This window comes from Cygnus atratus, chromosome 1 (assembly GCF_013377495.2).
Source record: "Cygnus atratus isolate AKBS03 ecotype Queensland, Australia chromosome 1, CAtr_DNAZoo_HiC_assembly, whole genome shotgun sequence".
Taxonomy (NCBI): domain Eukaryota; kingdom Metazoa; phylum Chordata; class Aves; order Anseriformes; family Anatidae; genus Cygnus; species Cygnus atratus.
The window spans coordinates 37151081-37174879 of record NC_066362.1 but is presented as its reverse complement, the minus strand read 5'-3'; the positions used below and the strand labels follow the sequence as shown (position 1 = coordinate 37174879).

General features: G+C 41.0%; 1 protein-coding gene across 5 annotated transcripts in view; it reads left to right on the top strand.

Moving 5' to 3' along the window:
* The first annotated feature begins 8787 nt into the window (after window positions 1-8787).
* GRIP1 (glutamate receptor interacting protein 1) overlaps window positions 8788-23799 on the top strand; it is a 221669-nt gene continuing 206657 nt past the window's right edge. For all 5 annotated transcript variants that reach the window (XM_035544074.1, XM_035544071.1, XM_035544072.1 and 2 more), the window contains exon 1: window positions 8788-8920. In XM_035544074.1, coding sequence (XP_035399967.1) covers window positions 8788-8920 — 133 coding nt within the window. The remainder of the gene's footprint in view (window positions 8921-23799) is intronic.

Genomic DNA, 23799 nt, shown 5'->3' with positions numbered 1-23799 from the left:
TGAAAAGTTTTGTGTGTTGGTCGTTTTTTTTTTGTTGTTGTTGTTTGTTTGTTTCCCCACTGTTAAGTGCCACAGGACGTAAATTTTCAAGTACTCTCTTGTTTGGGAATGATGAGCTTTCAAGAAGAAGAAACCTCAATTACCCTATCCCTTCTAAAATGTGTGTTAAGGTCAATATCTCATAGTACTTTGCAAACAAAACCAGAAGTATGTTATGTCTTGTATCATTGCCCTGTGAGTGCTGCATGAAACACTTTATAGTTGGCCCCAGAATTTTATATGGCAAAGCTATTACTGTACGAGTGAATTTTCAGCAGAAAATGGCAAAACTCATGGCAGAAGTGGGCAAGTTTCACCAGCTCAGGATGTAACGCATTTTTTTTTTGCCTGTGGTTTGCCTCTTAACATTCAAAACCAGGAATATCAACCTCATGGAGGAGAACTGAACAGACAGTTTTTAGAGCTTGTATATTTGCTTTATATATATATATATATATATATATTAGCCATTTAATAACAGTGTAAAGATAAAGGTTTTCTAATTTTGTTTGGTTGTTGTTTTTTCCTTGAGTGGATGAAGGTGGATTTACAATAGGAAACAAATTATGATCTGAACTGTAGAACCTGCTCTGTGCCCTTGGAATGGGGACAGAAGGGAAATCAAAGCTCATCCATAAAGAGGTGTCAGTAGTTCTCATTTTCCAAACTGCTGTTTGGCATGAGGGAGATGAAGTACCACACTAATGCTCAATGGGCCTTGCTATTGTACAGAAGACTTGTGGATGGAACTGTGATACTTCAGTTCTGTGGACATGTAATACTCGGGTCTCATTAATGCGAGGTTACATGTGAAGTTGTCCTTTTGCCTTTCAAGTTGCTCTGCTAGTCTTTGTTCTTTACACTCGATAGGTTTTGCAGTTTCGGATTGTGCAAGGATGATAGGAATTATTTAAAACTCAAGATTCAAAACGAGAATGATTGTGTGCATCGGGTGTTTAGAGAGAAGGAGAAGGGTTAATCCGTCTGAACAACTGGATTCTTCATTGCCATCATGTTATGTTGGCCTGTGCCTCTAGGGCAGGGGACTCCAGATGGATGGCTTAATTTGCATATATATTTACATATTCTTTAGTCATAAATTCACATGATCATAATGGAAAATTTGCCTGTGGCTGTTTTTTGTTGTTGTGTGTTTGTTTGTTCTTTGACAGTTGAACAGAATTTTATTCTTGTTAGAGCTCACCTGCAGTAAAATCTTTGTATTTATCTACTGTATCTTGACCCTGATAAAACACAGGGGGCTCAGGATACAAATCATCTTCTTCTGGGTACCTTTTTTTTTCTTTTTTTTTTTTTTTTTCCCCGGAGGGACTTTTTCATTGCTCCAGTTTCCTAGTTGCAGTCTTCCCTGTCAGATTTCTCTCCAGTTGCCCATCCTTTATTACTTTGAACCACTCCTTCAATTTATTAAACAAATGGAAAAAAAATTCTTGTTGCAATAACTCATTCTTTGATCGAAGAAATGCACAACTTATTACTGGTAGATGCTTTCAATAGTGATGCATAACAAGGTTTTCATTGCTACCAAATGATTACCGCTATTAAATATGAGTAAGAAAAGAGGTAGAACACCCATCATGGTGTTCTGAGGGAGCACAGGCATTCGTCTGCACCAAATAGTTCATAAACCTAAATTTCATCTGTTATCCCTGATATGGAAAACTGATACCAGACAGAAGATGGGTAAAGAGGAGGATTTATATTAAGTGTTGTTTCATTTTAGCGTTATGTATCATGCTGGTCCTTTGTGTTTTAAGATGAAATCTCTCTACACCCTTGGAAATAGGATGGGATAATTATGGGAATACATTATGTGGGTGTGAATGTGAGCTTCCACTCTCTGCGCAGTGAGACTGTGGCTCAGGGCTATGGGGAAGAGTCTCAGTAGGATAGGATGCATCTATAGGAGGATGTGCAGGAGGATCTTTCACAACCATTTTTGCTTATCTCCTAAGGTGAAAGAAATTAAACATATTTGATGTCACATAATAAAAAGTTTCTTGCGTAAAGTTTCAGATGGAAAGAAATGTCCAGGGATGGATTCTTTTTTAGCCTACTGTAATTCTCATGCATCCAGGTTTGGGTCTTCCACTGTCAGCTGAACCTCTGAATCCCACCTACTTCCGTCCTATTTGGTGTGGTACCCTATACCTCCTGTATTCTGCAGGTATGCACCTTAAGAAAATATTTTCATGTTTTAATGTGAGAACTTCATTTCACATATCTGCTGGGTATTTTTGTTTTAGTGAGCTGTGATTTAATTAATTATTATTATTTTTTGTTTCCAGTGTTCTACGTAGATTTTAATTATGGTTAGAATTGCAATATGCAGTTTCATAAGACTAGAAAATTAGGAAGATATAGTTTTTACTCAGTGAGGAGGATGCTTTTTTCATGTTTTTCATAGGTGGTTTGAGTTGGTTGCTTTATGCAAAAAGCAGACGGAAGCACAGTATGCAAAATCTTGGTAGTGTTCCCTCTAGCCATTTGCTACGTTTCTTCAGAAAGATGAAAACACCTTTAATTTAGACTTTCTCAGAGAATTATGTTCTAGTTTTAGTATTTTAAAATCTCAGTCTACTGCACGAGCCCTTAAGGGGTTTTAAATATAGTTAGAGTAGTACTCTGTTAGCTTTTCTTGTAGAATGACTATTGGTGGCACAGGATGTTAAGCAAACTCAAACTTCTTTCTTGTACTTAATTTTACCTAGGCATTTCCTTCATAGTGGTCAAATTAACATTTGTTTCTGCATATTCGTGTATTCTAATTAGTCACTCATTTCAAGCTAAATAAGCTGGACAGAAAGGAAGAAAAATAGAATGTATGCAAACTGTTTCAGCTGAATTGAAGAAAAAAAAGAAAAGCTTCTTTTCCCCGAAGCATACATTCTGCATGAAATTCAACTTGACAAGTGACCCTTTTAAAATAGTGCTACAGAGATTTCTCAACATTCTCGATATACGAGAGACAGCCTTCTATTAGACCCACAAGCAGCCCCCCAACTCCCTCTAAATGAATGTAGCTGCTTCTTCTACTCTTTGTATTCTACTTTATCCTTGTTCACTGCACTAGTGTTCATGGTTTTATGTGCACACTTTTATGTGAGAGAATGCTTGCAAAAATAAAAATCACTGGGAATGTTAATGTAATATACAGGTGATATAATACAATAAAATACAATATAATAAAGAACTCCTCCAAGTATTGTTGGCAGGTGTGAGTCTAATGAAAATTTATGTGTTCATGTGAAGAAAAAAAAAAACACAGGAAGATTTGCCAGTTAATTTACAGATTGGTGACAGAAAAACTGATCTCCAGCTCTTAAGTCTTACATTCAAGAATTGAGGAACAGTAAGAAACAATGGTCTGTGACTGCGTGTGAGCAATGAATAACGAGAGTGTGTGAATGGCTTGTGAAACTGAGGGTAATGCGTTAAAATCAGAGGAAACTGAGTATTTAACAGATAAAAAGTATCCCGTCTCTAAACTAAGGGCGGTGGATTAGCAGTGTTGTGTCACCATCCAGTTCTCACGTAGCTTTGTTCCAGTAGGAGTGGAACTACTAATAGTTAGTGCACTAGCTATTCTGCTTCTCTGTTGTCAAATGAGAGATGTGCAGGGTAATTCTTAGTGTCCCCCGTGGTTTCGATGGTCTCTGCAAGCATCTTTAGGAGGAGCACAAGACCTGTGCTCACAAGTGTGCTTCATACGGAGGTTTCAGATGGTGCTATGGGATCGCGGCTGTGGTAGGCCGCTCACTCCCTCCTTGCCCACTGTACTGTACTTGTACACGGTGCTGCTTGTACAGATGTGGACCTTATGTTCTTACAGCGTTTAATAGATTGTAAACCACAGGCATTTTATGATTTTCAACTCGAGCAGCTCACATTTTACACCAAGATATTTAGGGCAAATTTTTGAGTGGAAAATTACAGCCTTAACATGAGCAATTATGACATGTAAACAAACAGCTGCTCTTGAAAAACTAGAAGGTCAGGCAAGATGATACAGTAAGATGAATAAGGGGAGTAGTTTTGGGAAGTTCCTTTGTCTGTTCTTGCTGGTTTCCAGCAGATTATCAAAGACAACCCTCAGTTGAAAGAGATCTAGAGAAGAAAAGGTCTGTTCCTCCCTTTTGAGGTTTGCAGTATCTTTATGGTTAGCTGTTTGAGGGAGGAGGGAAAAGAATCACTTTCTGTATTTAGTCAACCTCCAAAAACTGGTTGTATCCAGCTTAATTTTTGTGTTTTGTGTTGTGTATAATTCCGTGTTATTTTCCAAGAGAGTAACCTGAAGCAGGTGGGTTTCTCCTGCTGCTGCTGTGTGCTCTCGTGGGCGGTCGCATCCCGGAGGGAGCGTTCTGCCCCCTGCAGAGAGCTCCCAGGGGCTGCCCAGAGAAGTAGAGGCAGGGACAGGAGTGTTCCTCCATCTAAAGTCATTTCTCTTAAACACCGGAACATGATGATGAATGGGATGTAAAGGATGTGCTTAAAACTGTTAGTATTTGCTGCCAGTTCTGTTTTGTATTTCTGGTACGAAATGCTAGAGAGGCTTGCTTCATATTTAGGCTCTGGTTTCAAAGCACCATGTTTGCAAGCCCAGTTAAATGGAAATCCTTGTTAAATATTTACTACCTTAGTGCCTTATCCATGGATATCAAAATGTTTTTCCTATCACTTTCCCCAAATGTTGGAAAAGTGCTGTAGAAGACAGTTGTGTCATCTGTGAAATTTTACCTAGATAATTGGATAGCTATACGTATGCAAGTAAAAGGTTAAATGTGGATATTTTACAAGATGAGAGACTCAGTCTATGCTGTGGACACAAAGGAAAGTCAAGGCATAAATGCTGACATTGTCCATGGCTACAAGAGCATTTATGCATCAGCATAAGTATTTGGAAAGGACAGTGTCTTAATGGTATATTTGTTTTATTATTGCCACAAAGGCTTCTCCAGTAAGTCAGTGACCTGAGACAGATCCAGTTTGACAGAGCTTCTTGGTAATACAAATTAAACAAATTACTTATGAGAATGGTGAATGTAAATATTAGCTAAATGGTGTCACTTGGCAAAATGTTTATTAGGCAAATCATGCTGGAGACAGCATGATAATCCTTGCTTCTTCTAATAAAGCCACCTTGGAAGTAGCAATAGAGCACTTTCTTTTACTGGAGTAGCTGTATTCACGGAGAAAGATGAGCCAAAGAGCTTGAGACATATTTACATTGCAACTTCTGTTGTACCACCAGAAAACTGAATCCCCAAATTCTAGTTCAGAGGGAGCTTCAGAATATCAGCTGACACCTAATCTTATGCTCTCTGGGCATCATTATCTTATTCTCTTTGTCATTAAGGGATGAAACTCAGTGTCATCTCTGATGTTTTGCATTTAAAAAATTCTAAATCCAATATTTTCTTTCTCTACTCCATCCACAAAATCAAAATGCTTTTCTGAACTGTTGTATGCATCTGGTATGTTCCTGTTCCTTTATTCATTTTCAAGTATGAGATTGCAAGGTGGCCATGAAGGAATGAACTGTGTGAATCCTGAGCAATGGGAAGAGCAGTCCTTAGCTTTTCCTTAGCCTTTTTTTTTTTTTTTTTAACTGCAGTGAACTGTGTTTGTGAAACTGAATTCTCTGCTTATACATCTGAAAGTAGGACTATGATAAAATATTTACAGGTATGACATGAGGAGTAGCTAATGAATGTCTCCAGTGTTCTTAACAAAGCAGTTGAGGTAGTATGTAATGCTTATGAAACATAAGTTTTCAGTAATCTCGGTAGTAAAACAATATTTTGACTTGTATTGATCTGCAATACCATTGCATTCAGTTAAGGTACATCTTTCTTTTTAAATTGCCCTAAATAGCAAAACATTTTAGGGAGGGGAAGATCCTATCAAAAGCTCACGTTGTTCTAGGTTTAAGAAGCGAAATGCTGGCATCGTATTTGTCTCTGCTGGTTGCAGTCAGACAAAACGAAGCGGCTGTATAAATTATGTGCCGGCAATACAGCTCGTGGGTTAGAAGCCGTGAGCAACACCTGCTTCTGCCCCTTGGGCATGGCAGAGGAAGCCTGACCTCTGCAGAGCGGCGGTGGCTGCACAGAGCCGCAGGATGTGAGCCCCCATTCTCAGCCCAGGAGCTGGCTGGTGCCCCCTGCCCCGCCGTGCCTACCTATAAGCGTGGCAGCTACTGCCTTTGGGACTGGCCGAAAACACCAGTCCGTGTGGTTTTCTTACGACAGAAAGGACAGTCTCTTGGGGCGTGCTGAGGACAGGGGAACCTGTAGCCCCTGCAGAAGCTGCTCATGCAGCAGCGTGTTGTTGAACCACCGTGGTACCGGGGACAGGTGGATTCACTTGGTGATAGCCAAGTGTTTGCATCATTTTGTTTATCTGCTCTCATTTACAGGGTGGTCCAAAAGCAAGAAAGTTTTACCTTCTTCTCCCTTGTGAAAAGTAGCTGTATCGCTTCGAATTGAATTTATAATTTAACTTTAGGAAACAGGGATGTCTGCAAGACTTCTGTCTTATAGCTGGATGTTTCTGACACCTACAAATAACTTTTTGCACAGCTGTCAGGGAGAGCACTCTGCAGGAGCAAATACAGCATCAAAACAACATTTCCATCTCTGCAGAGATTTCTGTCTCTGCTGTAGGCTAAGTCTTTGTTTGGTTTTCATGTTTCATGATACTAATTTAATGTTTTTGCTGGTTGGTGGCAGAGCGCAGAGAAGACACGTGAATTGAAACCTTCAGAATATACAGTAATCTGCTCTTAAAGATCCATATAAGAAGTTTTATTGATTTTTTATTATTTTTGGTAATATTCCTGCAAGTTCTTTAGTTTTTCAAAGTTGAAAGCTGTATGATGAAAACAGGCATGTACTAAAATGTAGCTTCCTTACAGAAGTTATACTAAAAATAATTCCGGACCTCAGGGCGTTCATCAACTGGCAACAGTGGTGGCATTTTCATAGGGGAAAAACAGGGGCTGGTGAGGTTAGGGAGGATTAGTGCATACTCGCATGGGGAGCTTGGTAGGTGCTTTCATTGTTTTGTCATTTTTTCTGGCTAAAATGGGTATGTTTTTCTGACTATACTGTTTTAAAATACCTGGGAACCTGGAACAGGCCCAAAAGAGCTCCAACTTTTTCAGTGCGTTTTTTTTAGGACCCTCAGACGGCAGATCTAGCTTGCCTCTGCCGATAACTTTCACGTGTTTCAAAACCAGAAAATCCCAACTAAATTCTGATCAATCTCTGCCTACTTCTATTGCAACAATGATAAATCGCAGTCCTGGCTCATGCTTCGCTTCTTTTAATGCTTTTAAAAAAAATGATCTGCTTTGCTCTTTGCAAAGTAATGATTCCCATTGAAGTGTCTGCATCACCAGAGACTCATCCCACCTCTGCGTGCTGCTCATTTTCCAGATGATGATACTGTAAAATGGGTTTCGCAGGACTGTCTGATGCCCTCGTGCTCACGGGAGCTGTGTGCACAGGTGCAGGTGAGGACGGATTGACCGAGGCGACTGATGGATCCCGGGCTTGTGCTGGTCACCAGCGGATGTCCTGCTAGACTGGAGACTTTGCTTGGCTTACAAGACAAACTATGATAGATGGCACGGTGATGGGATTTGAGCAGGCTCTGCTTTTGTTTTTGAGTGGGAGGGAAACTATACTGGGAGCACGCATGAAATTCCTGCCTTATCTCAGGGAATGCTGTGGAATTGGGACATGCAGCAGGAAAAAAGAGCAAGTGCATTTTCAGGCTTTTTTCTGGTCTCCTCCTGTGCAAAGCACAGTTTTCCGTACCTTAATTTTAAAGTTTTAAAACTCTGCTAGGATTTTAAATGAGTATGGCACGGTGTGCGCGTGATGTGGCTCCCTTTGTTTGCCTATTGCCATATAGCCCGGAAAGCTCTGTAAGAAACCTGTCTGCGAAGCGCATTTTAATGTTTAGATCTAGCAGTGATTAGAATACCCGAATGCCCAGTGGGTATATGTGTCATTTTTTAACAGCTGCCGAGCTTTCTCCCTGCTGCTCCAATTAACACGTTCAGCACACGCTTGCCGGCGAGTGGGCTGTGTGTATGGGTTAAACCACTCCGCTGGTTATTCACCCCATGTGCCTGATGCCAGAAACGGATCGGCGTCTTTCCCGTCGTAGGACGGATGAAATCAAACGGGGTCCCGAGTCTGTGCGGGTGTAAATACGAGGAGGGATTTAACTGGCAGATGAAAACCTGCTTTGCCTGGAGATGTGGTTCAGTCCATTGACTAACATCTCTCCCCGCCTCCCAGCCCCTCTTCAAATGATGGAGACAGAGGGCAGCGAGCTCCTGGTGCTGGGCTGCCTCTGGCTGCCAGGCACAGCTTTCCAACTTTGTTCTGCTTAAAAACTGCTTGGAACCCTGACTTTCTCTTTCCCCTCCAGTTTTTCCCTCCTTCATCTATTTTCATGCTGAAATATTCCAGTTGGTAGCTTTGATTAAGTGTCCCTTCCCCCCGCACCCCCCCCCCCCTTTTTTTTTTTTTGTAAAAAAAAAAGGAAAACAATATGCTTTCTAGTCCTAGCTGAGGTAAGGGTTATTTAATGGTACCAGAGCAGATGGTCGAAGGTTGCAGCTTTCCTTGAGTGCTTGCTGTTAATTCATGCTCGGACAGCTCTCCGTGAGGCAGAGGGCGAAGGGGGCTGCTGGTGGGCGCTGCTGAGGAGATGGAGCGCTTCTTGGGCTTCGTCAAGCAGATAAGGAGGTCGAGAAGAAGAAAAGGCAAAAAGTACCGGCCAGAGGAGGATTACCACGAGGGTTACGAGGATGTCTATTATTATGCCTCAGAGCATTTTCGAAGTAAGTGCTTTGCCTAACCTCTTTTTCCTTTAGCTGTGATAAATGCTATGTTGTTAAGATTAAAAAAAAAAGGGGGAGGGGGAACAACTAAATGCAAAAAGCCCAAACAATATTCCCCACTTAGTAGAATCTGAGCCTTGTGCAAGTATTAAAGCATTGGCTTCCTGTTATAGATTTATCTGCCTGTGACTGCTGATGAACAATGCAAAACAGCTGAAGTGGCACAGCAGCTCCCAAAGTAGGCAGGGTCTGTAAACCTGCTTAATATTTCAGGTGCAGTTAATTGAGGCTGACTGCTGGAAAGCTTTTGTTAAAACACTTTGTTTTGCAAACTGATCCGCTGGTGGTCGCCCTTGTAGGATGCCTTTGTACCGTGGATATTTTTGAAGCAATAGAAAGGCAGCGATCACTCATCGTCGGTTCAAGTTGATGAGTAATGCGGGTTGCTGGGCGAGAGTCAGCCCTCTGAGCCTGTGCTGTGACCCAGGCTTTTCAGCAGAAAGTAACTCAAGTGGGCTCCTTTGTTGCGGCGGGTCCAGGCTCACTTACGAGGCATCGCGTAGTGGGTTTTGTGGGGTTGCAGTCACATGGCTGCAGCAGCTCGCTGCGAACCAAAATACAGCGCCTGCTGCCCAGTCCCTTCCCGAAACGTGCCCTTTTGGGTCTGTGCCCTGCCCCTGCCGGGCTTTGGAGGTCAGACTTTGCCATCCGCTTCAGCCAGAGGAGGGGGAATGCCCAAAACTGCCCGCGGGGACACCAGGGGGTGTGGGACCCTGCCCAGTGTGCAGCTCCGCTGGTGCAAGGTGTTGACAGCAGAGCCAGCCAGGCACAGAAATGATCTTCCTAAAAGGGTTCTGCTCTTCTGGCTGGTGATTTGGGAGCTTTGCAGTGAAGCTATGCCTTTTGTTGAGCAGCTGAAGTTTGCTGCGCTTTTTTTTTTCTTCATGTACTATGGGAGTAGCTGTCACATCCTTTTTGTGTCATCTGGTTTCATGTCCATTTTGCGGAAATAAATCATAAGAAACTTACGTTTGTTTTGAGACAAAATAATGAATGTGACTGCTTTACAGCAACAGAGTTCTGCTATTCTGTGGAAAATACTAAAGCAAGCGATTTTCCTCTTGGTTTTCTTTGCTTGCCTATCTCTAAAAGTAAACTAATGTAGCGTGATTGATTGTTTACTGGGTTTCTTCCTTATACATTCTTTATCTCCTTTCATTTTTAAGAAAATTTACCATGCTGATAATCTTTATGTTGTTAAGACTGAGTTCTTATAAGAAAAGACCTATTTTCAGGGGCACTGCAGTCATAACAGGTAACGTTGGCACAAAATACACAAGAACTAAAAATTTTAAATCTGCTTAGCACTGAAAAATATGGAAATGATACAAGTTAATGAAAGCACGTAACTTTTTTTTTTGCTTTAATATGCAAATCAAAGGAATGTGTCAAAGCAGGATGTCAAAATATTTCCCTAGTTGATTGTTGTTGTTGAAGGTCTTTTAAATAAGAAAGCAAAACCCCTCCAAAAACTGTCGCGTGTAGTAAGGATTTCTTGAATGTTGATTAATAAATTATTACTCTTGACTTAATTTAAGGAACTAAGATTGAGCCACATGTCTAATAGGTTTTTCATTTTATTCTACTTAGAAAAAAATGGATATTACACCCCTCAGCCTGTGGAGGTCAGAGGTATTTTCGACTGAACGAACGTGTGTCAGGTTTTGGAGTGTTGTTTGTATTAGTGCTCATGAAAAACAGATTGAACAGTCAACACAATGCTTGGTCCTGCAGAGTTGGATTCACGAGGAGTTTGCAACTTCTCACAGTTACTTACACAGAGCATGTCGCAGGAGGTTCGGGCTGTGGGGATGTGTTTGTTCATCACCCGCTGGGGAGCTGAGAGCCTGTACAGAGGCACAACATCAAACACAATCGCTCCTCAAAGGTCCTTTTGTCCGCTCCTTCCCCGCACTGTGTGCGTCGCTGTTTCGGTCGGATAGGCGTGGTGGCTGCTGAAACCAGCGCACAAAATAGGCAAAGAGGCTGCCGGAGCTGCTATAATGCTCCCTTGAAATTGGAGACATTTCGTGTAATGGAGACAATGAAATGTTTCATTCGGAATTTAATTATGGTCTGGTGTTATTACTGTTTACAGTGCAAATTTAGAGTAATTGCAGAGCTTTTACTAGCCTTTCCTTCTGTACTCATATGCTTAGAAGGATGTGTGCTTGAAAATAAGGTGGTATTTATGGGTATGATTCTCAGAATATCAGAGCCAATGAAGTCAAAGACCTGTTGTTCATTCAACTGAACAGAGTAGGAGCTTTTTCAGATTTTGTTTCCTCTCTCTGCATTGTCATATATCCCTCCTGAAGGGTCGTCTTTTATGAGCTGTGTATCCAATTAGCCAGTGCATTTGAAGATTGTCTGAGCCAATTGCTTTACGGACCTGTTATCCTCTCATCCCCCCATGCATAGTATTGCTTAGGGTGTTGTAGGGAGACTGAATTAATGTAAAATGCAGAAAGTACGTTAGAATAACCAAAGGATCAAATGGAAACAAAACAAAGTTATAAATAGAACAGGCCTCTGGGAATCACAGGAAAAAGGTGACATTAGTTTGTCCTCAGCGCCGTTGTGCCCGGGTACTGTAGCTCCTCTCGTTAAGTATACTCTCTTTAATCCTCTGGAGCTTTGCCATGGAGGACCAAAATCACAATAATACTGGGGAGCAGGTAAGAAAGGTGCAGTAATACCTAAAACTCCCGAAGTAAAACAGGGACCCCAGCTCTTGAGTCAGACGTCTTTTTGCTTGGGTGTTTCATTCATTGGCGTTAAGTGGATAGCCTTGCTTTGACACGCAACATCAGCTCTCTTATCTTTCCTGAGAGTCTCGTTCTGTGCTATGTAGTGCTGGAATAACTAAAATAATAATCTCGATACACAAACACTGATTAACATTAGTAGTGCAGGCGTCATACTCCTTTCGCTGCGACTTTGCACAGTGAACATAATGGGCGACGAAAACTGCCCAAGCTACTCGGACAAGTTGGTGCTTATCACAGAAAGTGCTTTAAAAAGTGTTATATTTATCTCGTGCAGCATTATGGCACTACCATTCAACCTGTTCCTTTTAATGAGGCTTTGGGTGAACAAGGCCCTTGTTCTACTGTTTCCAGGCCTGATAGCAAACGGCAGGACTGCTGTGTGGCACAGCTGCCTGGACCGTTTCCCAAGATGACATATGTCCTTTCACTGAAGGCTGGGTGCTGTGCCAGCACCTCCGAGTTGCAGCCTGGTCTTGAGCAGGAAGGGGTTTTTGGAGCCAGACTGGTCACCTCTGACCAAAACAAACACAGCCTCCTCCTTCCCCCACTCCAGGCTGATTGCAGTGTTAAGTCTTTATTTTGCAGAACGTTTGAAAGGTTTTGGTTTTGTTCCAGTGGAATGGAAACGGATTTTGGAGGCTCACAGGTGATATAAAATACGGTTGTCACAATCTGCCTGGGCAGCACCAGGGCGCGTTACTTCGAACACGTGCTGGGAATTTTTGTCTCATTTATGTTGCTTCTGGTTTCTGTCATCCATTTCTTCCTGAAAGATGCTCAGTTTTCACCTGTTTCTCTTCTGTTCTTCTTCCCAGCATGATGTCAGCAGCATACTCCATTGGCATAAAGGTTTTATGTTCTGTCTTGGTGCCATGAAAATACTAAAGAATGATCCCAAAAACCAACATGTAAAATATTCTACAAGTAAACTCCCACTAACCCAAAAGTTTTTTTTGTTTGTTTGTTTTTTCAAGCTCTGCCCCTTAAAATGTTCCATGTAGTCGCCCACAGTTAAGCAAATAATTTTATTGTAACCTTTGTCAAGGTCTTGCCTATGTCATTTGACAGGAGCACTGATATATTAGATGAGGTAGTCTGCCGTAGGGTATCTTTGGTCATGTAGTATTTTTTCTCTCCCTCCTTTTATTTCAATTTATGGTTTTAATTTTATTTTTCTTCAGAGTGTGTTTTGAAGTATACCAAGGTTAGACCAATACAGCTGTTTTCTCAAATCAGTAAATACTTAGCTTACTTTTATCTCGTTGAAATGGTATCTTAATTATAGATTTTAAAAAATCTTTTAAAATTTATTGTTAGAGCTGTGATGTGTCGTATTAATTCTTCCACACTTATTGTGTGAGAATCATCAGATTCGTCACTGTTAGGACATTAATGTCTTTGAATTTGCCTCCAAAATGCATGTGATAATTTTTCCACTTTCCATTAATTGTCCCATCTCTGTCTGTCCCTGTGTCTCCACTGGAAAGTGAAGGTAAGGTATTTGACTTCCTTCGTGTCCCCCAACTCTTAGCCTAGCAAATGAGGCAAAAAGAAAAAACTGAAAAAAACCTGAAAAACAAAAAAAACCTGAAAGTTTCATGTAACTCAGAATTGAAGATGTCCTCTTTGTTGACTGAAATCAAGAATAATTAGGTAAAACGGATATTGAATGTATGATACACTTGTTGTGATTGTGTCAGCAGAAAGCCACCACTTGCTCAGATTGTGCATTATTCTCCAACATGACTCAGTGTTATGGTGCGGAAGCTCCCACAGCTGCCAAAATCTTCCTAACAAATAGCTTTGCATTTCATAACCTAAGTTGCTTTAAAACTGTGTTAAGTACTGATAGAAGAGACCAGATACTGAACAGTGCGAAGGAAAAACACCAAGGGAAGCAATACACCTATGGCTTCTTGATGCTGTGGCCAACAGCATTTTTACTTGTCAAGATTTTCTCCATTTTGTAAAGTGGCACAAATAGATCTTGTTTGCTCTGCTCTCGTAGATTTGATAGGGGTTGTAAAAGAGTTGATGGTTTTATGAGTAGTGCGGTGACAAGGGCACTGAATATTTCTATCTCAGGTTGCATGGATGGTAATTGATCTGAAGGGTGAGGAATGCAGGATGACAACTGCTCTTCATCTCACAAACAGTGCCTGCTGCTAGTCTGCTGTGCAATTGGATGTCTCGTGGTACCCGTGTGCGCTTCTGGGCTGCTGCTCCTTCCATCCCAGATCTTGTCATGGCAGTACAGTAAAATCTCAGTTTTCATGAGACTAGAGGTAATAAATCTATTTGTTGTAGGCTACACGAAAAAAGGCTTGATAACCTGAGTGAGCAGAGCATATGGCAAGCCTTGAAACCACAACAAAAATAATCTTTAAGAAAATAACTAAAAATTGTTAAAGCTTCTTATTTCCTTGTACTTAATGATTGTTTCATGATTGTCGAACCCTGGAGATTTGTATTAATGGATCATAGTTCATCAATATTTCTGTCTCTTTTCCATACGTCACTTTTTTCCTGGGATCTGAGTAGCCCCAGCACCACCAGTTTAGATGGGATGGGAAGGGATGCCTGTGTCCAGGGAGACTTTTGCTATGGTCAGGTTGCAAGCCACGCGCAGTGATGAAGGAGACAACTCTACTTGAGCTTTACTGCAAGGGCAGAGAGTATCAACTGTCCCATTCAGAGATCTGTGAATGAAAGAAGAGGTAGCAAGTTATTGAACTGTTGTCTCTCTGCATACACTTGCAGGCTGAAACTTCCTCTATGCAGCTGCCAATTGTAAAATTTTTCATTGGGTAAAATTCAGGCACTCTTCAGGCAAAGACGTTGCACCTTCCTGCTGTTTCTGTTGCTTTTCCATCTTCATGTATATTAGGTTCTGTGTTCTTAAACAGGTGGTCATTGCATCAAACGCAGTTTTATGTATTTCATGACAACCAACGTCCTGCAAAGGGTCACTTGGCTTCTGATGAAGTGTGTGTGTGTTTTGGAGGTGACCACTTCTGTTTGCCATCCCGTTTGTCATGGTCATTAGTGAATGCAACCTTACTAGAAAAACCCAAGAAGTAGAGAGGAATTACATATTATTCTCACTTTATAGTTAGGGAACTAATAGGAATGGGTTATAAAAAGGAAAATGTTAACAGCACTTGAGCATCCCTTGACATTATTTAGGTCTTCTGAGCCTTTAAGAAATATGCATAAATGAAATTTTATTTTACTCATTTCCTGTTTCGTGTTAGTTAAAAGAGTTTTTAGCTCTTGGGATGGGGCTCATGTTTGTAGACTCTTAAGCTATTTGGATAGTAGCTTTAGCTGCACTGTATTGTTTGCATAAATTCAAACATAATTAAATTGTTTTCTTCACTTGTGCACCAGTGCAGCCACCAGTTGCAGGGTCTGTTGGGGGACACCCACACCTCTGCTGCCCTGCAACACCAGCACAGTGTGTTTACTCCAGCCAGGCAGGTTTGTGCACAAGTGCTGGCTTTGGTGAAATGTTTGTTATCTGTGAGACAGGCCATGCAAATTTTACATTTTTTGTAAAGCAGTGGTGAAACAGCTGGTTTAAGTTTGCTAGCAGTAGGATTACTTTTTAAATTACCCTTTGTGGCTCTCCTACAAGTGGCCCTTAGGCTCCTGGGGCAGTGCAGAGCACAGATGGTAAAGCGTTGCTTTAGAATTACTTGAGCAAAACTAGCTTATTTTACTTTAAGTCACTGAAATCATGAGGCATGAGTTATGTAATTCTTTGCACGAAGTGTAAACTCTTCTCCCTGCTAGCAGCTACAAGTGCAGAATTTCTGTACTACTTTTCTTTCTTTTACTTTCAGGTCCTATCCTTTGCTAATTTGTTAAAGAACTTGACTGTCCCTGCTCAAGAAATTTATTCTTTGTGGGTCTTCCTCCTCTTCTAGTGGTGGCTGCTATGAGACTGCACCTCCAGTGTTTTAGAGAATTGAGTAGCCTTTATATTTTGGTATGTCTGGAATATCTGGTATTTGGGTTCAAACAATGAAATTTAGAGAGACTCGGACAGATATTTAGCTTCCTAATTCCTGAAATGATGTGTGTAAGTTCATGTGTCTAATCATGGGTTCATCAATTTGCATCAGGAACATCAAATGATAAGATTTTATTCCCCCTTGGTTACTGTGAAGTGAATAAAACATCAGGTTCTATGAACTAAGATTAAAGAGAGAGGTAAAAGCAGCTACTGAGGTGTCTGCTTTAATACTGGCCATCAGTTCCAACAGAAAAATTCAATTAGTGGAACTAAAAAGGAAACAACAATTTAAGCTCCTTGCTGATGATCTTATAAACAGTTATTGAATTATTGCTGGTTTTTTTTAGTAGGCCACCCCAGCAGCTATAATTAATCATCATCATGTATATAAACACCTGTTTACCATAGCAGTATTTGTAAAAGGCAAATTTTATAATCATCGTCGTATGTGCAGAAGTTATTAAGCAACTTTATTTAATGTTTTTCAGCAGAAAAGAGCGGAGCTGGGAGAGGTTCAGAGGTGCAGACACAGGAGAGGTGAGGCTGTAGCTGGCTGCAGGAGTCTGTGCCCACTCAGCCCCCAGCTCCACCTTCCTCCTTTCCTCAGCATCCTTGGTTTAGGAACTGTTGTGATTACCTGTGCATCTGGACACTACCAAATTTTCTCAGAGGGTTTTCTATTTTTCCTCTGAAAACCAGACAATTATACACAAGTCGACATGAAAGACTTGCAGTTTTGAAGACATACTCAGAATTTAAAAGGCGCCAGAACGAAGGTTGCCTATAGAACCTTAATTTGGCCTGCCTTAATTAAGGACTACAAGCTCATTTTTTCACTGTACTTGTGATGGGCTGGTGTGGCACCGTGCCTGGGTCCTTCCCTCCTTTACTTTGTGCCTGGCTCAAGAACTTGAATTGACTGATGTTGGGCACAAGTGGCTGTAGCAGGCCAAGGGAAGCATGGTTTGTATATATGTAAATAAGCCTAACTGCCTTGAAATTTCAGCCATAAGGCATCTTAGGCTGAAAGCTTTAAGTTACTGCATACCTTTGATGATAATGTCCCCGTGCTCTAGTTCTCCACCTGTGAAACGAGGTTAATGGCACCTCTCCTTCACCGGTATGCCATGAAAGTAAATTAATGTTTGCTAAGCCCTCAGATGCTCTAGTGATGAGCATCATAGAAGAGCTCAGAAAGAAATTAATGTCTGTCCTGAGAGAAGGGCTTGAATAATGTGTGGGAACTAAGGTATGGAATTACAGTTCAAGCAATGAGGGGAAAACGAGGTCTTGAATCATTTTTCAGGTAGTTAAAGTCATTTATTTGGGGCATTAAATGAGACAAGGTCTTGTGAAAGACAGGGAGATGGGGCAGTTAATGGTTATGCTGTAAGGCAAAAGAGGGCAAAACTAAGGTTTGGCACTTGGATCTTTTTTTTTTTTAATGTTTTGTGTGCGTGGATATGTAGTAGAGAAAATAGAGCAGCAGTTTCTTGACTTTTTTGCATGGAGTGGAAATTTTACAACAGTATATTATGGGCGTAATACTTGCCGTAAGTGAACCAGAATCTCCTTGATGTTGTGATGGTGAGTGACATTTGGGTGAGTGGCCACCGAATCTGACTGAACGGATAGCACTTTGGTGCTGTTTGTAGCAAGAAGGGTGGAAGAAGGCAAGGAGGGAGAAGAGAAGGGAGATTAAAGACAGCTCTGGGGAAAATGCTGTTTGAATGAAACCGCAAAAAAGAAAGTGAAACCAAAAGTAGACAGATGCTGTGGGAAGCATTAGCTCAGTAACACGTGTTTTCAGATTTGGTCCCAGATGCTCCCTTTGGCTGTGTTTAACAAGCTCTGTGGTTGTTCAGGTCTACGCCTTTTTGATAACCCTGTCCTTCTCCCAGAAGGGGGAAACTCCTCACTCAACAACATATTTTGTTGTTGTTCTGTCAACTGGTAGCAACGCTATTAAAAAAAATAATAAAATAAAGATTCACAAAGTACTACAAAAATGCAGTAAATGACAAATGGTACATGCACGGATAGGTATTTTAAGTACACAGTACAACAAGCTTTTGTTTTGCTTTGTTTTCCCTATTTTTTTCTGCAGTTCAGAGTAGGAGGTAATCTGTAGCCCTGATGACCTGCTACCTGTACTCCATTTGTAGAAGCCCGGTAGAAATTCTGTAGTCAGCAGCACCCTTTCACAGCTAAGTTTTAGCAGAAGCTGTGGAACTGCAGTGCCAGCTCTATTAGCGTGAATGCTCAGAAATCAAAAGGGATGTGTGCCATGCTGTCTGGGAGGGACGTCACATCTGACAGTCTACCTGAGGGGAAATGAGAAGATGCCTGTGAAGGAAAGTTGGGAGGGAGCCTGGATCTCTGGCAGAGCGCTTCGAGCAGAAGCAGCGCTCAGGTCAGTTGTCAGTAAATCTAAACACGTCCAGTGGCATTTACAAATCAGAAAGCAAGAACACGGGTTTTCTGTTGGGTGGTAGTGGAATTTCAGGTGGTATGTCATTCAGATGTTGGATTTCGTTTCATTGCTAAAAGGAGAACGGGGGTGGCTTCTGAAATGGAGAGACCAAAGCTGCCCATGTGGTTAGAGCTGCCCGTGGATAACTAAATCAAGCGGAGTGCAGCAAGACTGCAGAGCCACTGGTCTCTGAAGTCCCTGTGAGTTCAGTGACAGTTTGGTTGCCTCTGAAGTGCTTCCTCTGTAGCTTGACCACGTTTCACCTGAGCTTCCCAGACTTCCAGAGAAGCTGCTCAGGAGTTCCCAGCACTTTTCCATCAGTTGCCATTCACTTGTTGCTATGCCCTGCTTGGAGAAAACAAAGAAGTCTTCTCCAGCTTAGTGCATTAATGATTTGCTTACATTTTCCCTGGTATGCTCTAAACACAACTATGAAAATAGAGGTATATTTAAATGTGTGGTTTTTTAGATAACACTCCTCTGCTGTCCTATTCGTCATGTACATCTCTGCTGGCTTGTTCAGGCTGGGAGTAACCAGCGCTGCACTACAAGTGACAGAAGAGAGCAGAGAGGGAGAGGTTTCTATACTCAGAGAAGTAACAGCCATCCTTGTAAAATACCACTGCTCCTGAGCGTAACACAGAGGATTTAGAAGGTACTGAACATTAGCACTTTGTAACTGGCTCTTTGATTCGGGTGTCGCAGTTCAGAGTTTGTATGGTTCTAGAGTGGATAGAAAACAATGCCCCTTTCTAGCTTCTTTTTTTTTTTTTTTTAATTTCCCCTTACTTCACTAAACTTGGGCTATTGTAAGGAATCTGAATGGCTGCAGATTTAGCAGGACAAATTAGGCATCACACAAGTTGTTTGCGGAGACTTAGCAAAACCCCACAAGGTTGTTCTAGTTGCAGCCCGAAGAGTTGGTGGTCTGTTGTGTCTTGCAGATAATTGCATTCCCACAGCCACGTGTCCTTTCACAGTAAGTTGTTTTCTGCGTAACAGATAATGATAGAATTTTCTTAGCTGTTGGTTTAAGAGTCTTAAGAAGGTGTAGTGCTGCTCATATAATTGTTCAGAGGCTTACATCAATGGAAGCAGAAAAGAAGGCAGAGGTAGCTCGCTGTTCCATTGTGTGAAAGTAACTGAAGTTTATGGGAAATGCTCAAACCCTGCATCTTTCTCACATTTCACTGTTAAGACAATGTTTTAAAATCTGTGAAAGTAATTGCTTGGAATTAATTATTATAAAGCTTCAGTATGCTGGTATTTTATGCCCTGGTAAATCATTAGTGGATTTACAGGTAAAGAAAATGTAGTTTTGATTAGTGCTCCCTCATTTTGTGATAAAGTGAAGTCCTGTATGATAATTAATGGATAATAAGAAGCAGCAGCGTTATGGCCTTAGATATATGTAAACTATGGCTCACTGAAACGGAGATGTGAAAAATAAGGAGAAAAATTGGACCTGATTTTGAGTAACCTACAGAAAGTAACTTGTAAACTCATGATCACTTCTCTGTAAACAGCCAAATTTGTTGTTAAATACCATTCATATTTTGTTGGTATAAGTTTATAGTTTTTTAAATGCACAGCTAAATTGAAAAAGAATCTAAGAAACCAGCAATACTTAAAAATCTGTGATGGTTAAGTGAATTGTCCCGAGTTGTTCTTCTGCTTACTGTAGCAGTGATCGGAAATGATCACTGCTTCACATGATACCACTAGCTTGTTTGTCTGTCAGGCCCCTAGATTTAGCTCGTGGCATTTGGAGATTTGGAAATTTTAAAAGTCCAGACTAATGTAGTAACAAGGACCACAGTGTGTTAGGTGGTAATATCAAAGTGAGAGAACACACACTGGTATTAAATTCAGACACACCTAGATCACCTTGTATTGTGGTATCTTTATATATATATATATATATATATATATATATATTTGTCTTGTTTGTTTTCCTGAAGTAGAAATTTCATGATTTTTCCGAATTGCAAGCCTGGAGCCATTTCTTTTTCTTAATGTATTCTAAATTCCTTTAAAGTACTTGAAGTGCAGCTACAGTTAGAGTACATCATGGATTTTCAATTGAAGAAAGACTTTTTCCTGCATTTCTGTCATAAAATAATTCAACAGTCGTATCACAAAGGGGAGGAGGTAGCATATCCCATCTGCGACCACTTTAACACTCAGTCAAGCAAGGGACGTATTATTTTGCCATTCTGAATAAAAATGCTGGATGCATAGAGTTGCGTGTGTCCTGTATTAATACAAAATGGGAAAGTCCTGTTCTTGACCTACGGTATGTCTTTTTCTTTGAGAAAGCACAAGCTACTGGTGTTGTTGCTGCCTGCTGTTCTTTTTCCTTATTTATTTTAGCTGCAATGTGTGTGCTGCTCAGCAAAACGGAAAGAAGATGTGACAGAAAGCCATGAAGGCTGCTGATGTGACAGAAAGTCTCGAGTTTGCAATGTATATGGCCTGCCTTTAGGCTTGACCCCAGGCATCTGGGGATGGTTTAACTTAAGGCTAAGTGAAAAAAAAATGTAAATAGGAAGCTGTCCTGGGAAGAAGCCCAGGAAGTGAAATTCAAATAGCCTTTGCATAAGCAAATTCAGCTGTTTTATCCAGTGATTGTGGTTAGATTTTAATGTGTTCTTTCCACGCGTCTTAAAATGCATGGGGAGATTTATTTGTTTATTTATTTATAACCGCTGTGTGGGAAAACAAAGCGCTCTCAAAAATACGTCTGCAGTGATTGCACTTTTCTGGCTGTTGGTGTTTATTTTATCAAGAAGATTTGTAGAGTTGGCAGTGGTTTTGCAAGGCTTTATATTGTCTGGATTGTGCCTTGCTGTAGGCCAGCTAAAAACTTGGTCCTGCGAGCACAGTGCACGTGAGTAATTCCGTTTGCATGAGTAGTCCCGCTGACGAAGGTTAGTTATGTTTATACGGGTCTGTAGCAGTGAACCCTGATGAAAATGATGCATATGGCTGGAATAAAATGGTTATTCTAAGAGGTCAGTAGTTTCTTCCAGATGTTTGTCTTGTGTTTCTGTACTCCGTTCCACTTTCTGGCAAAGATAAGAGGATGTTTTGACTGCAAGATCAACAACCTTGGATCATTTCCCCTAAGATAATTCATAAGCACATGTCTTTTTCTTCCATTTTGTTTCACAGGTGAAGTTGTTCAGACTTCAGAAACAAAGCCAGTTGATTAGTTCTGCATTATTTCATTTCAATGCATGATTTCAGCCTTGTTCATTAAAGCTGAAGTGGAAGACCTGGATCTGAAGGACCTCTGCTGACAGGAACCACTAGCCTGGAGCACAGAATTCAATAATCATTGATTAATACAGTTTACTGCTGATTTCTTTTCTTTGAAAAAGGCAATTATTCTTGACAATATCTTTTATACATGAGCCTTCTCTTAGAATTTGAAAATTTTAACCTGTAATAACAATGCTTTAAAGTGCAATATTGTGGAGGAGGGGAGAAAAAAACCAAGGCCTATTTAACACCGATCCCAAAATGTTGTTCCACTGAAGCAAAAGGAGTAGACAGATTTATTGTAGTAAATATTAAATGCATTAAACTGCCTGTCAAGTACATTGATTATTTTGTTCATTTGGAGGTAAATGGTTTCAGGTACAGCTTTAGAGAAGACCTGGCTGCTGCTTTGTGCTGTATGGCATCCAATTGTTATTAAAGCATCCAAGAAAGTGAACGTGTGCTTCCTTTGCTATTGGAGGCCAGCAGGGATACTGAAGTTACAGTCTGGGTTTCGGACAGGAGATAAGCCTGTCTTTGCACAGATGTAGAAAATGCACGCATGGGTACATGACAGCTTGAGGTTTTTGATAGAGTGTAAAAGATTGAGAGTGGCAAAAGAAGCTGTATTTTTATTTTGATATTGATCTCTGCTAGAGCAGCTCGGTGTTTTTTCTTCAGATGTGTGAAAGACCAAAAGGCTGTGCAATGAAATGGGCTTCTGACGTGCTGTCACTGTGGAATAAATCATTTAATTCTTGAGCTTGGGGTCACAATGCAGAGAACAAGACACAAAGGATAGGTCTCCGTGTCTGCAGTCACACTGTAGTTATTCACAGACCTGAGTGAAGGTAACAGTGATGCTTGGCAGGTGGGTTGTGGCTTGCCTTCCTCTGAGCTTGTATAATGACAGCAATTATTAGGGAAAAAAAAAAAAAAACAACACCAAACACTTGATGTTGAAATTTAGACTCACATATGTGTGTCTGTATATGTGATTCAGAAATCTTTACTTTTAACAGAAACTTACTTCAAGAACTGAATGTACAAAATCCCCTTATGCTGCTCTTCAAGTGTTGATAAGCCACATTTCCAAGCAGCGAGATGATTTGAATTGTAGAGGAAAAAAATGAGCAGCTTCCCTAACAGGCAAAGTTCCTCTGTCCTCAAGGGCTATGACCACTTCAAACGTCTTTGGGTTTGTATCTGTAAATTATTTCCCAGCTCTGATTTATTTATTTATTTATTTTTGCCATAGGGAACAAGAGAATACATGTTTAATCAACACAAAAACCATATTGTGTGTGTTGGCGATGTCTCCCTCGCAGGCCTGTCCAGCAGCAGGCTGCCTGCTTGTCCTCGGGTAAACACTTCTGTGCCTCCAACGATCTGATGGACAACACTTGGCACGTGGGGATGCCAGTAATTTCTTCTACTGATATTTACTAATAGCTGATGAAGAGTAAAAGCAAACCTTAGCCTGTCATTTCTGGAAGAATGAATGAAGTGCAGGATAAAGGTGTTTTTTTTGTGTGTGTGTGTGTGTGTGTTTTCTTTTTAACTTCATGTTTTAAAAACTTTTTAGTTAGTTACTATTTTATTACCTCCTTGACAGCCTACGTATTTGTTTATAGTGGGAATTGGGAGCAGAGGGACTGTGTGAGCAGGCTCAGGGATGGGGCAGCGCAGCCTGCATTGACCAGAGCTGAGGTCCCCATCACTTCTGCCCTCAGCTCTTCCAGGGCTGTTCCAGCACTAAATCCTGGGGATTTTTGCTGGGTTTTGGGGGAGGCTTTCTAGGGATGCTTAATCCATGCCCATCTCTGCTCATTAGCAGACATCAGTACTGTTCTCCTGGGTGTACCTTAGCACCACATCTGGCCTCAGGCCACAGTCTCATTAGGTACCTCAAATACAGTCCCGGTGAAGACAGAATGTTTTGTGGTTTGTGTTTACTTTAGTTTGTCTTGACCTGCTGATGGGTCTGAAGGCTGAGAAGAGTTTTGTCTACATTAGATTTTATGAAGCATTAATTAATACAGAGTAAGAATGCTTTATTCCTAGCGAAGCTGTCTCTTCAGAAAGTCTCTTTGCTGCAGGGAAGGAATGACTCTTCCCTTTCTCCTTTCCCTTTCAGTTCAGCGGAAACTGGGATGTAGATTTAAGGTACAGAACATCCATGCAAATGAATGCAAATAGGCAGACTCCCTCCCCTCTGTGTAATGTTTTCTGTACTGAACAGAGTGTCTCGATCTCAAGATTGTCAGTCTGCTCTGGGGAAAAGGTTTGTGAC